The sequence below is a fragment of the Cryptomeria japonica genome, chromosome 8 (genome assembly GCF_030272615.1).
Source record: "Cryptomeria japonica chromosome 8, Sugi_1.0, whole genome shotgun sequence".
NCBI lineage: Eukaryota > Viridiplantae > Streptophyta > Pinopsida > Cupressales > Cupressaceae > Cryptomeria > Cryptomeria japonica.
This window is the reverse complement of record NC_081412.1, coordinates 652,740,545-652,755,936: the sequence shown is the minus strand read 5'-3', so window position 1 is coordinate 652,755,936 and position 15,392 is coordinate 652,740,545. Positions and strand designations below refer to the sequence as shown.

The following is a 15,392-nucleotide window of genomic DNA, read 5'->3' as shown; positions in this document are numbered from 1 at the left end:
GCAGCCTTCCTGCAAAGGGCTACTGCTCCTATTTTCAATGAAAGATTCAAATCCTTCAAACAAGAGAACCTAGAAACTTTACATCATATATTAGAGCAGGCTTATTTGTTGGTGGAAATAAGGAATATTTTCAGATGAGAGTCTAGAGGATTGAAATATGTGGCAAAATAATTTAAAATTTATTTTGCAAAATGGCAGCCTTCATGCGTGAATTTGCAGTTATAGCTAATGTTCCTACTAACAAGTAGTAGTTAATAACTTAATATATATTTAATAACTGCAAACACAGCAGAAAACTTTGTTTACCATGAGATCATCTTCCGTGAAACTGTCAAAACTTAGGAGGTCCCCCTCCACAGGACCATTAAATGGACCTTAATAAAAATAATTCAGCAAATATTAATTCAAAGAACTTTACCTCAAGGGTTTATTTGACAGATCAGTAATTGTGAGATTGCTATATTTGGGAAGATAGCTGAAATGGGAATCTCAAACTCACTAACAGACATCAAAAGTCAAAACTCTACAGCTACACCTTAAAGGACAAAATCTCAGCAATGTGGAGGACTCTCGCTCTTTCTCAATTGGTGAAAGCTTATATTAGATATGGAAAGTAAGGTGGGCCCAAAAGTTGTTTCCAAACTCTTGGTGAGTTTGCTTCAGAGTTAATAAGATTGCAGTGCCCCCAGAAATAACTTAGGAAATATGTTGCAAAATTCAAGGCCCTCGTGCGGTGTGACTCTGCATTTATAGCTTATGTTCCTAACTTCCTATTGACAGTAAGTAGTATTAATAAAATTTCTTTAATAACTGCAAATAAAGCATAAACATTTGTTTACCATGAGACCATCATCCCCAAAACTGTCCCTAAATTTCTCAGCAGCACCCACTGAAAAAACTTATGAGGCACCCTCTACAGGACCATTAAATGAGTGTTACTAAAGATAATACAGTGAATTTTAATCTATAGAAATTAACCTCAGGGACTTACTTGAAAGATCAGCAATAAAAGGATTACTACATTTTGGGAAGATAGCTGGAATGGGATTTTTAAACTCACTAACATGGACCTCAGAATTCTGCAGCTGCACCTTAAGGGACAAAATATCGCAATGTGTAGGACCATCTCTCTTTCTCAATCGCTGAAAGCTATATTGGACATGCTAAGATAATGTAAACCCAAAAGATGTTTACAAAACGTAGGTGACTTTGCTTCAAAATCTAATCATTCATGGTCAGTTTCAACTTTTGAGGGCTAAAGACCAAATCCATCACCTCGAGAACATACAAAAATAACATAGATTTTTTGGACAACTTGAAAAACAAGATTCTAATACAATACTAGCTCAGACGAAAAGGAATTGTGGGACCAAGTATTTGTCTGAGTCGCCTGAGGGGAGGAAACTCCAAAGCATCTTTTCATCACATGCTAAATTGCCAAAGATGTTTGGACACATCATGCCTCCATGTTTCAGGTGAAACTGAGGGCTGCAGACACTATTAAAGGAAAAATCAATAAAATGGTGCAGATATACTCCCAAGTGTAGATCACTCAAATATTTGACAATGAAGCTAACTCCAAGGAGTCTCTTCTTGGAACCATCAGAAACCAGGCCAGGGCTATGTCCTATACTAACATTGGAATACAGCAAAAAAACTTGTCCTCCTTGTCATCGTCAGACATTCAAGATTTCATTATTGCTAGGCAGTGAGAAATCTAAGGGCAATACACAATCAGGTTCTTCCTGATAAATCCTAAGACCAGATGAACTCCTCAATTTGATTGGATGGAAATTTAACTTTTGATGTAGCATCCAAGAAAAACCTTGGAATGGCAAGCATGCTCAGTAACCCCTTTGAATATTTTGTGGGCACCTATTTGCAGTGCCTGGAAATTCTCAGTAACAATAGGGCAAAATTGTTGGCTTTAGAAATGGATCGGGGTACACATGGCAAAGGAGAGAAGAATTGAACACCTCCTTATTGAAGCACAAGTGCAGAGGGCCAGAGACAAACACCAAAGTATTGCTATCTGAGCACCTGTACTTGTACATATCAAGCATCAATAAATATAGCTACTATTGATCCAGTTTGTATGCATACTAATGACTAGCAATCGATATGTGTTAGTGCCTTTCTTTACCAAAAGGTGCACTCGTGCAAAAAAACATGCACAGCACACCATCATGAAAGCATCCTTAAAAAGTTCTGTCCAGCCTTATTTTCTTCCTTTTGTAATTTATCATAACATTGTTACAAATTACAAATAAAACCCTTCATTTTTGTTTAGGCGGTATTTGATGAAGTATTTTAGAGAAATTTTAGTCAAAAAATTATACTACAGAAACTCGTCTATCCTGTAATAGTATGAGATGGTAGACCAGAGCTGATATTATTCAAGAGTTCTTTTTTAGCAAAAGAGAATTATATTAATATGATGAAGCAATTACATTATCCTAAGCCTATTTCAGGGAGAACTAAGGGCAACGACAAAGCTATGTAAAAGTGTGAATAAATAAGCGCAACAGCTCCAATACAAAACCTAAAGAATGAATAAACCAAAAGAGGACTAAGAAAGCGAAGATAATAGTTATTATCAGTCAAACTATATGTAATGTCCCACTTCAAAATAGAATTTAATAATAAATGATAATAATAATATTAAAACATTAAAAATTAAATAAAAATATAAAATAATATAATTAAATATGATTAATTAAAATTAATTAAGTTAATGAAAAGTCAAAAGACATGAAAGGAAAAGTTGTGACTCCCTCAACAATGAGATATAAAAGGGAGAAGAGAACCTCATTTGAGAGGGAGGATAAATAGGAAATGAGAAGTGCAGATCTGATTTAAATAATAAGTGCAGATCTGATTACAAAAGGCTGTGTCCCTTTCAAAGGGTAGAAATAATGAAGAGTTGCACTCTTTCAAAGGGTGCTAATGGTGAAAGGGTATGTCTCTTGCCAAAGGGCATACATGATGAAGAAGTGTGGCCTCTCCCTCAAATTGAGAGATATAAAGGTAAGGAATCAAAAGCATCTAGTGACATCACCATTGATCAGATCAGATCAGACAGTAGCATCCTTGTTCTTGGTGGTATGCATGGGGATGTGCTTAATATGTATGCTTAGTATATGAAGCCGGATAAAGCTGTTATGCAGAATCTAGTAATAATATTGTTATAAACTGCAATATGTATGACAGTCATACTTAATATCATATATATTCATAATACATGAGAAGTTAGTGTACTTATAGTCTAAATCATGTTATTACTGTCAGTATTTAAGAAGATGGGGATGAGATGTTCCAAAGAGGGGCAGTCTAAATCCAAGCAATAGGTTAAGTCCCAAGATAGGGTGGGGATCAGCGACCCATAAGCCTTGAGGGTATAGACCCAAGATAGGTAAGGGCTTGGATCTGTAAACTTTGAGGGAACCTATTGTAGTTGGTCTCTAAGCGCTTTGGTAGCATACGTAAACCTTTCTCCCTTAAAACTGAAGTAGTAGCAGGGTCTGATATCTATATTAATAATAATATTAATCAGCTAATGAGGAAAATAGATATGCAATTGTTAATAACTAATTAAAGAATATCAATCAATTTTAATATATTGAAATAGATCAAGTAGGGGACATTACACTATATATACACAGCAACAGCACGGCCAAGCAAAACTATAAATGGAATTCAATTATGTTGGATATTAGAGTAGTTGTGTAATGTGTTGTTGTCATTGACGTCAACATATTCTTGTGTTGCAGAGAATCGGATTGTTGTAGAGAGTTGGTTTGGGTGATCTATTGCAGATGGGCTAATGCAAAGTAATGGGTTTTGAGATACTTAGCTCTAGTTGATTCAGTATGAGTTTCAGTGTTTCGGAAGGTGATTTGATCAAGTTATATGATCCAGTGTAATGATTGGCTTTTCTATTGGTTCTGTATTGCAGAGTTGTGATTTCTGGATTGTATTGCTCGGAATTGATTCTTTATGTGGTGCGGATTTTGGAGAACGATTGGGACATTCATGTGTGTCCTCAATTCGGATGGTTCATGATTTGAAACTTCACAAGCATATCTTTCAGTTTGTCAATTGGTGTTCTTGAGCTCCGGTGATGAAATAATGATGATTCTAATTAGCCAAGTTGTTGACGTTATTGCAGTGGAATTCACGTTGCTTGTTGGTGTTCTTTGATCGTGTCCTATGCGTTTTGGTGGTCCGCATCGATCGCGGTGCGCGTTATTGAAGATTTTATTGGTCCGGTGGTATTCTTTGTGTTATGCAATATATTTGGTGGTTTAGCGTGTTGCTAATGATCTTGGTAAATTATTTGGTGGTGTTGTGCGTTCGAGGATTTGATTTGGGTCAATGCTATGTCCTTGCCGACATTGTATTGGTCCAGTTATTGATTTATGTATCGTGTGGTGTAATTTTGTAATTAGGTCTTATGTGTTGAGCTGACCTTGAGGATAAGGTTGATGATTTGTATAAATAAGTGATGTAATCATGTAAGTTGTGTGTCTGTGAGTGTCTATGGTTGTATCTATGATCTGTGAGAGTATTGTATGTGCGAACAAGCGAATTAATCTTTCGGTAGTGTGGCAGAGCAGAGAAGTGTTGTTGTGCAGACAGTGTGCTTAATCGGAACTGTTATCAGGCATTTGGAGATGCTATTCTTTCAGTTCATGTAAACTGGATTGGTGTCCCATCTTTGTAAGGCAGTGAGTCTTCCCAAGGTTGTTGCCCTTCATTGTTTTGAGGAATGAGCTCTAGGCAGTGTGCCTGAATGCATGTGCATTCCCCATTGTAATAATTACACATACTACTACAGAGTATCATCATATTGTGGGTAGGTTCCGACCGTGGTTTTTCCCTTAACCGGGTTTTCCACGTCAAAAATTTGTGTTATATGTGTTGTTAATGTGGTGATTATTTATGTTATTGTTGTTCATGATCAAATCTGAAGTTAAGGTTAATTTGGTGAAAACTGATTAAACACCCCCCCCCCCTCTCAGTTTTCCTGCATTGTTGCTGCCAACAAATTATACAGCTTAAAACAGGAAAAACGAGGCAAATTAAAAGACGCTAAAATATTGAAAATCAGTTTACCTGCCTGAAAGTGCAAAAATGACAAAAGAAAATCAAGTTAGAGAGATTTATCGACAAAAACTGTTGGTTTGTTTGAAACAAATGGCCTTTTATTATTACACATGTACCAAATGCATTTTTTATTTTTCTCATTTGCCCACATTTTTTCCTCATGTTGACCCTCACTGACCTGATTTTTACCAGTTTTTTGAATTACTAAGACATTAGTGCTAGGTACATTTAAAATTTGGGTACCCACATTTTTCCCCATCTTCTGTTACTATGATTATTATAGTTGATCAACATCCATAGTACCAAAGAGTGACTATCTGAACTGTCATAAGCAAAAGTAAACTATCAGTACGAATTAAATTGTCCTTCTATTGCATGTGGCTCTTATCCTTGGGTGCTTTTCTTCATAAAATAAACAAAATAAATTTATTCACTTGCTCGTCCTTTGGGCCTGTGGGCCAGATTTCCAGGTTGACTATAGTTCTCTTATTTTGTTGCAGTGTGCACCTCCTTTCAAGGAATCTAAGATAGGGCAGCTGTACTAGAGATAGGCTTACGGAAAGACAAGTTTCAATCCCCCCTTCATCCATTGAACTCTCTACTTGACCGTTGAACAATGTGCCTTTTTAGCAGCCTGGACATTTTGTTGCATAACTTCAGCAAGCCTTTACCTGGTCCTGTCTGTTGTAAGGATTTTCTAATAGATTCAATTCAGCTCAGGTCATCAATAAATAATGATTCCAATACAAGAGATGATACATTCTTGTCTTATGCATTCCTGTATAACTTTAATGCAAATCTATTTGTTGAAAAATGCAAATACTGTCAGACCAAGTACTTTTTCCATGAATGGGATTGTCAAGATGTTTTATTCATCTAATTCCTTAACCAAATTCTGGATGTTGATTGTGTTAGTTTCAAGGGATCTAATCGAAGTCAAAGTTTCTTTGTTCTCTTTGTTGGGATTTTTGGCGATTGTTGGAGGTTTGACACAGATTAGAAGCAGACCTGTCTGGAAGGAATTGGGGAAGTTCAAAAGAAGAGGGATAATTCTAGATTCTAGTTCCTTGTGGGAGAAGATGAAGTGGCATATCCTCCTTGAAGATGAAGTGGCATATCCAGCATTAGCTCCAGGAATACTTAGCTGTTAGAATGGGGAGTGGAGGTTAAATGCAATGTGCCTAAAATGAGACAAATTGCGAAGTCAATGATAAAGAAGAATTGGGTCGTTTAAGAAGGCCTTGGATGTAGAAAAGGCCATCCAAGTCTAGGAATAACAAATGAAAATGGAAAGACAATACCAGAGTGAAAAATTGATTTATGAGTTGTCATACAGCTTGATGTTGGGCTGGAGGGGAACATGTCTCTCTGGAAATCACTGTTTTCACAGGCTCCTCATCATCAATCCTGATGGGCTGATCTTCTCTTGAGAGGGAAGATAATACTGGACACCTATCTTCTGATCAACCAAGTACAGTATGGAGTTTTGCTTCTTTCTGACTCATTCAGCATATCTAACACTCATTGATCTTAGATGCTAAATGAGAAGCTAGCAAAAATTTTGAATACAGTTCATCATCAATTCTTCTCTAAAGGATATGCCAATTGATATTTGTAAAGGGGGCAATTCATATTAGCATGCAGCAAAATACTGATGTTATACAGGAAGCAATCAATTTTGTCCATTTTGGTTGCTTCTGGAAGCAAAGCTAAGAAAGCAGTCATATTTTTTTGTCACTGTCAATTGGTCACAATCATCAAATTATTATTCCCCATTCACATGTTTCTTTTAACAAACTATCCATATAACTTGACTACCAAGCATCAATACAATGTCTATTATCCAACCAATTAGCCACCTAAAAGATGTTCTCCTTCTTTCAACATTAGCTGGGCAGGTATTACAAAGTAATGTTATATAATCCCATTTTTAATAGGAATGCAAAATGATGCTTCCGTGCATAGTAAATACACACTTTTGTGCAAATAAAAGATTGGCCCATCCCTGCTACCATGTAATCCTCTTCACACCCTTCCAATAATATGGTTACAAAGTTTTCTACACTGAATGATAACCTGCAACTATTGACGTGTGAAATTCTTCTCAGATTCTCCCTTTATCATCTACAGCAGGAATAATGCAAAATTTACCATTAAAATAAGATACTTGTATCATCATTAATGCAACAGTGCAATGTAAGATGTCCACTTTATTTCATTTGGCTCCTGAGCCATGGATTACTATTAGGATTAGTATGCTATTCACTTGCAGTTTTATTTTTAATTTTGTTTTCTCCAAACACCTTCTAGAGGGTGTAACTTTTGATCAAGAGCTCCAATTTCAATACTTTTTTTATTTTAAATTGAAGATCTCAATGAGCCAGATGCATTAAACCATTGAAGATATGTTTGGAAATTGTTAAAACCCTCAAGAACCCCTCGTAAAGTGAGAAAATGAATTCCAAAGTTTCATAGTGTGACACCAAAAAAAAAAGGGGTAAAAGGTGGAAGCCCTTAAGGAGGCTAGATCTTTGGGCTACAAGTGAAGATCTAGAGATACTTGGGATATTATTGTAAAGGCATTAAATAAGATCATGGTAGAAGGTCAACAGCAGTAGTTACACTGGGAAGAGTGGAGCATCTTGTCATAACTAGTGGGGCCTTCATTAGGTGTCATGGTCTTCATGGAATGCTAGTCTTGGGATTGGTACCTACTAGGGGTTATGGAATCAAAGATGTCTCCCTTTGTGGTTTCTATTTTGAGTACATGAATAAATGCATAATGCGGTGTAGGTTTTTGCTGGTAGACCATGATTTTGGTGGTCATTAGTTTACAAGAAACTACTTGGTGGTGTCCTATTTCCTTTTCTCTACATATTGAGTGTATGAAATAGAGGTTTCATAGTGTTATGTGGGTGAAGTAATATCATGTAGCTGGGAATGCTATTAGACTGTTGAAGATTAAGTAGATTGAATTGGTGTAATCTTGTCCTTAAGAGTAATACAAGCTCAATATCTTTTTGGTTGTGGATTTTTTCCTTTTTAAGATTTTCTCCATTTAAATCTAGATTTATGTGTTATTGTTACTTTTAGTTTGCTGATTTATGCTTCTTCGTGTTCTATTTGATGGTCTGATCATGTGTACTAATCAGTTAATCAGATTTGAGCACTATTTGTATATACTTTTATTTTATCTATTTACCCTCTTCTCAACAATTTCCTCACTGGTTCCACATCTTTTGCCTCGAAATGAGTTATCCAAGCTCGTGAGAAGACTATAAATTCCATATTGTCCCTAAGAATTGATCCATGTTGCAAATCAACCATGGATGTTCCACACATCACCCTTATTCAATGTGTACAAATCTAAAGTAAAACATCCATTGTTTACCTTGTTCTCTTGTATGGTCAAGGGGCAGACACCCATTGCAGGGGTCAGAGATAATTGCAAGCTGAAAAGTCTCCCAGGTCTGATGTGGTGGCAAGCATCATAAAATTAATGATCTCATCTCTTCCAACAAACTATCAAATTTGTATTTTACTGAATATGAACAAATATCTATACACACTCAAGGTAAGGACAGCAATTCACAGTATACTATATTTCAGATCAATAAAATTCTGATTACAGTTTTTATGGCAATAATGCTCTTTATATATAAATGAATGCATGTTTTCTCTAATCTCTGATTTTCGTTCAATTTTTCTATTTTCTTCTAATAGCACAAGCTTAATTCTGCATTTTTTATGTGTTGTTCCCTAGACTTCTTCAGTTCTAAATCATTAATGCTCCTAGAATGAAAGAAGATTTCAATATTTTTCTTATTATTTCTATTTTCAAAGATGAAAAAGCTTGAATTTTAGTCGTTGTGATTGCACTTCGCTTGTTGTAAGTTATTATAGCCAATGTTTGACCATATTTGTCTCATTTTGTTTACATTTTCAATGAATGATAGCCAACAATTCTTTGCCAAAGAGATAACATGCTCTCCTTGAAGCCAATATATCACTTATAATCATCCCTCAACCAGTACAGTTTTTATTAAATTTAACTGGTGAGTGTTGACTGAGTTCTAATGTAAATTTGACATTGTGAAATGCGTGGCTTCTGCAGCATGAAAATTGTTGCCTCTATTGCTTCATTGCAATGAAAAACTGAAGTCATTGTTTATTAAGCAAAATTGGTCCAGCAAGAATGTAACAAACAGGTCCAATTATCCAATACTAACAATCATACATTCATATCTTACATGTCAAGTTAGCATCCTGAACACATGATCTAACTCAAAATGCACTTGCAATAGGGTTTTATATGATTCAATGAATAAGCACACGTGCCAGGACCATTATTTCTCTTTGAAATAGGGTTTTACATGATTCAATGAATAAGCACACGTGCCAGGACCATTATTTCTCTTTCTCCATCCCATAGACTCTTATTTTGTATCTTTATATGCAGTATTATTTTGCTTGAAATGCAAAGATTTTCCTTAACTTTTTAAGGGCATTTACAAAGGTCGGATGTCTCCTCCATGTTCCAAATTGATGGTAACAGATTTCTCAACATCTCAAACTTTGTTCTGGTAACAAGGAATCTGTGCCATTCTAGGGACAGACACCAATCCTCATCCCTTATTACACTATAACTTATTACTATTGCTATCCTCTCAATGCAAGAGCTATGAGAAGGGCATTCTACTAACTTGTCAATTGTGCACTTAATACCATATGATACAAAAGAAATAGCCATGACTCACTTTGATGGTTTTCCTTCCATGGTTTGCCAATTATGGAGACAAGATAGAATATATAATAGTTTATTGTAGTTGTATATAATTAAGATTTAGAGAAATGCTTACACTTGAATTATTTTCTTTATTGGCCAAACAGTGCACATATATCCTACTTCTAGATAGATGGCAATCCGCGAGCCAAACTAATTCTACTAAATTTGGCTATAGACTGAAGATTGAGATGTCAGTATCTCTAAAGCCACAAAATGATACTGTCATCCTCTACATCTAAGGTATGCAAAATGGCAAATTAATTGTGACAGGATCACCAATCTGTACAAACCACTTTGACCACCTACTTGACGTCAGTTACAACTTACAATGCACTTCTTTCTTCAAAAATTCACAATAATGTTAGGTTTTTTTGTAAGTTGACTGAGACAATATATTTTTGTTCATGTTTAGAACAAAAATTTCTGACTTGAAATCTGTTGCATCACTAAGAACAACTCAAACATCCTCTATCCCTTCTACTAAATGTTTTTACCATCACCCAAAGAAACAAAACTTATTGAACTAGAATCCAAAATAAACTTGTCATACTAGTCTCTGCAACATGCAAAATGTCAAGGTGCATTAAAATTTTAAAAAGTAGCAACTAGTTGCATCATCATTATCTCGGCAAGTTGTGATAGACACATACTCTTCCTCTCTAGAGTCTTGCACCACCTCAACTGTCACATTGGTCTGAGCCCACAACTTCTTATGGGGAGATCATATTGTCATTTCCAGCATTATATTTTGATAAGCCCAAACTTATGACATTAATAACACTTGACATTGTGCTTGGATTGTGAATCAAAAGTCAAAGTTTTCTTCATTGTACCTTCATATTGCGCAACAAGTGTACTCTCGAATTGTCCAAAACTAGACTCAGCCATTTGCATTTATCTCTGATCTTTTTGCAATATATATGAGCCAACTTTTTCAAAGGTGAGAGTATGACTCTACCAACAAATACAAAGGCTCCACAAAATTTTGAATGAAGGTGGTATGCTATTGATGACTAAAGAAACTACATCATCTTTACCTATTGATTTATCGAAAATAGGCAGCTAATCTCTTAATTATATCATTCTAAGTAGAAGCTCTAACAATGACCAAACAACAAGTTTTTTAAATAACTGACAGCCTTTTCCAAAAGTTTGCTATTTGTTTTTCAAACTCTGCTAAAGATCACTAGTGGAAGTGGCATTCCAAACTTCTAGGATCAAGTCATCTGAAATGAACAATTGTAACGAGGCCTTTTTAAGACAGTAATCAAAATCTGCAAAATTCAAAGCCGTTGTGGTTTCTATTTTTAGGGCTATCCTATCATAATTCCCATACTCAATAATGTTAAGCATTTTGTGACTCTGAACATTAAATTTTTAACCTATCAATTTTTGGGCTTCGAGCAAAACAGAATTTTGAATATTGGCCATTGCTAGGGTTTCAACTTATAGGAAAAAATTCCAGACATTAGCAGAAAAATAAGCAATTGCAGACCAATATAATCCAGGACTTTTGTAATATCTCTGTTTTTGTACAGCCCTTGCTGTTCGTCCATACAGTACTTGTTCATCAGATCATACAGATTTTGTACAACCCAATCTTCCTTCTATTTTTGCATTGTCCAAGAAAAAAGGAGAAATTGCTATTAAATCGCTGCTGTAGGATATATGTGATGATTTCATGAATAGGTGACTAAGGGAAGCAGTTGAACTTGTAAAATATACAAACAATTTGAATAGGGATAATAATTTGACTATGGATTTAAGCCATTCTTGGAAACCAAATGACCCATTGAAAATTTGACATTTTCTCATTTCTACTTTCTACTGTACTGATATATTAAAACATCTAGTCACACTGTCTTCTACAAGAAGGTATTCAAAAAGAGAAATTATTCCCACACTCTGTACTTTACCATTACTTGGATTTTTCTTATTTTAATCTAGCTTTTTTTAAGTAGTGAAACAAAGCAAACAGGGTGTTTTACCATCCTAATAAAGGAGAATCAACTGCAATACGAGAACAATTGCCATCCATAAATATTAAAATTGGAAGTAGGTAGGACGTATACAACGTGTCAACTTTATTCTGCAGGTCATATGATACGAATTAAGATATATGTAACTAGCCTGTGGTCTATTCAAACTGAAGCAATTTCGCCTTTGGGTGAAATTATACAAAATAGTAAATTAAATCCATTGCAAGCATTTTCTATTCACAACAAACATGACCAGATACTTTGCCAGGGATGTGCCTAAATTGGTACTTATGTTCTCTTGTGGTAGCTTAGTCAACGCAAGAAGGAAATGACAAATATAAACCACATTTCATAACTTCACTATGATGGAAGATGGCACACCTGGGATTTTAGAAGAGTTGTCACTGTAGTTTGCAACAACCTTCCAACCAAGCATTCAGACCCATGCACAGCTGTTGTTTTAACTGGCGTTAATAAGTCTTTGGTATTCTGATGACAGAGCACATGAGGGTGAACTGGATTGATTGAAACTCTGGAGACAACCTTCATCTTGTTACTTCCATAGCGGCCAGTGTCACCTACCAGCTCTGGTAATTTATAGAACAATTGGTGAGAAGGCGAGAAAAGCAATAACTGAAACCTCAAGAATGTGGAACAAATTTTATAAAGAAACACACAAAAGAAAGAATCTTCTCCAACTTAAGGATGAGGTTTGAAATAATTCAAAATAATTAAAAGCAAAAGCATCTACAATACAATAACAATGTAGGACAAAGAGAAGATATATCCAATACAGAATTGATGATAAAATATAAAAAATAAAAAATAACTCAGTTGTATCTACAACAAAAGATTCCACCGGTACCATCTATAGCTGGCTTCAATGGGTGGTGAATCTTCATAACATACGTTATTGAGGTCTGTTTAAGTTTATCGCACTTAATTTTATTTCCAGTAAACCTCCTACATGCTGTCCGGACTCCAAAGCATCATAGCAGAACTCACTGAGTCTTTAAAAAACTTGCATGTTCAACATTTTGAGTGAACTCAAATGAGTTCAAGGCAAACAACTTGACGAGACTTTAAAGGCTGGGAAATTTTATAACATTAAAAAAAAAGAGAGAGGCTTATAAGTTATAATCCATTCAAAACTCCTCCCTTTTGCTCAGCTCAACGCCATACTCATTTGGGGAAATTGGGGAAACAAATCGACTTTGTAATAGTTGACCTTGTTTGGACTCTGGACAATCTGCACAGTCTACTTAGGCCCCTTTATTGAGCCCTAGCAATACTGTTTTTTCAACTACAATTAGTAAAAGATAATGATAATTTTTAGATCCCAGAATAGAGGCATGCCAATGTGACCCATACAATGAACATTAAACTTTACCCATATAGTACTCTGGGTGGAAAATGGATCGCTAAGGTTCAGTTTACTCTTAAGCTTTATTATGGGGTCAAACACAAGGGATGCAAAATTTGAACAATATAATGACCAAGGTAAATGGAAGCGGAAAAATGTCCTTGTAGACTTTAACAAGAAGTTTCTAATAGGCCAAATTGGCATCTGGCTTGTCAGCGAGAGTGTATGCAGAGAGAGAAAGAAAAAATGCGAGAAGGCAAAGGCAGTTTGTTAGGTTATTGCCAATCAATCAAGAAACCAATTTGATGTGTAATATTGCCCTTGTGAAATCCCGCATGAGAATTGTTTTTACATTCACCTTCTATACTGTTTATATAGAGGATACATAGCCTATTCCATGCCGGATTCAACCCATGCCTTTTTAATAGACTACACAGGCCTTAACGATAAACCCCATTCAGGCTGCCACGCAGAAACTACATATATTAAAGATAAGATATTTCCACAGTCCGTAAAGGTGAAAATTGAAAGAGCTTATGGTAAAAAATTTAGGATTACATTCTATGATTCGTCATTTTGTTCTAATATGATCCCAAACATTAATTAAAAACCTTTATAATGTTATTACTCGATGCTCTTTCAATTTTCATATATATAGAGAGAGAGAGTAGAATACTATCCGAAAGTTAATTTTAAAAAATTCACATTTATATCGAGGAGATCTTTCAATTTTTATTAATTATATGTATGAAAGATGATTTTTAGCATCCTTTACACCAAGTGTATTTCTGGGATAAATCAAAGTGCATCTATAAGACAGAAGAATGTTTGTACTGCAACGTTTGTGCACACATACAAACACATTTTAACTTCATATCCAAGCTAGAGTGTAAAGAGCGTCTTGCCCATTCTACCACCAGAGAAAACCCATTATATTCTATAGGGCTATTCTCATATAAACATCAAGATCAGAATTGAATCCCAAGAGGGTGCCTTACTTCCTTTCGTTGTATAGGATTCTAGCACCTTATATCCTGAAGACATCAAGAACAGAGTTGATTCCAAATGGGCATAGCAAACAGAAACCCAATCTTGGTTAAGAACCTTGGCTTCTAATTGTTACGGTTCTCAAACAATATATGAATAAGCTCTACAAACAGAATGCATCTTAATCTCTACTTTTTATTATTTGAGCATCTATGAACGCTGTATTAACATCGAAAAGCCTACGAATAACCTGGTTCGGGCATTCCAAGGGTGGATTTACGGATCAAACTTGGATCTCACCTATACAAACAAGCTCAAAAATCAATTACAGTAATACTCCCCTCGTCACCTATCCCTCGCCCCACACCCTCCCCAAAAAAAGGATCTCACTTGTACAAATGAGCCCAAAACCAGTAACACGGACCAACAATACTCCCCCAGAAAAAGAAAGAAATACAAGAAAAATTGCATTATAGCTAGAAGGTGACAAACAGCGAATTAGGGCGCATAACAAACCTAGCCTATTCTACTTCATACAAATGAGGCGCTCACCTTCACACGCATTTACTGATTTAAAAACCAAACATATCATACAATGCAGATGCACATGTGATCGAAACAAGTCTAAAATTCCCTTAATAAAATCTCAGAAAAAAGCCTGCTTGTAGCACAGACGAAAACGCTTTCGTTTATTTGTCATTAGCAGAATATATGATGCGTAACAGCATGAATAATGCTCACCTTTCCAAGTGGGCAGCTGCATTCCAGGAGGGGCTGGATATAATTCCATGCAGATCACACGCATTTGAATTGTTTGTAAATTCAACTATCCGAATAATGATATCAGCACGAAATTTCATAGCATACTGATCATCTTCTGTGAACATTTTTAAAGGGAACTCCGAGAGATTCTCTTTTTGGCTTCATTCAGAGGAATGTGGTCTGCTATTTATAATGCAAGCTAGCGATCGCTTTTTGATGGTCTCTTGGTTATATTCAAACTTGGGGGTTGACTATTTTGGTATACGCTAGGTAGAGAGCCACAGGCTTCAAAAACGATTTAGACGACAAGTAAGGCTTGAGATTAGAGGTTAAACGTTTTAAGCCTGAGATCATAGAGGTTCAATGATTTTTTGACTCTTGGGGTCGGGTAACCTCGTGGTCTCATGGA

At 35.6% G+C, this 15,392-nt stretch overlaps 1 protein-coding gene across 2 annotated transcripts in view; it reads right to left on the bottom strand.

Moving 5' to 3' along the window:
* The window catches only part of LOC131069303 (uncharacterized), a 48,265-nt gene extending 32,996 nt beyond the window's left edge, over positions 1 to 15,269 (bottom strand). The window contains exons 1-2 of one of the 2 annotated variants that reach the window (XM_058004665.2): positions 14,963 to 15,269; positions 12,253 to 12,458 (exon numbers count right to left, since the gene is read on the bottom strand). In XM_058004665.2, coding sequence (XP_057860648.1) covers positions 12,253 to 12,458; positions 14,963 to 15,026 — 270 coding nt within the window. In that variant the 5' untranslated portion in view covers positions 15,027 to 15,269. The remainder of the gene's footprint in view (positions 1 to 12,252; positions 12,459 to 14,962) is intronic. The other variant, XM_058004664.2, reaches the window with a different exon arrangement.
* Between the last annotated feature and the right edge of the window lie 123 nt (positions 15,270 to 15,392).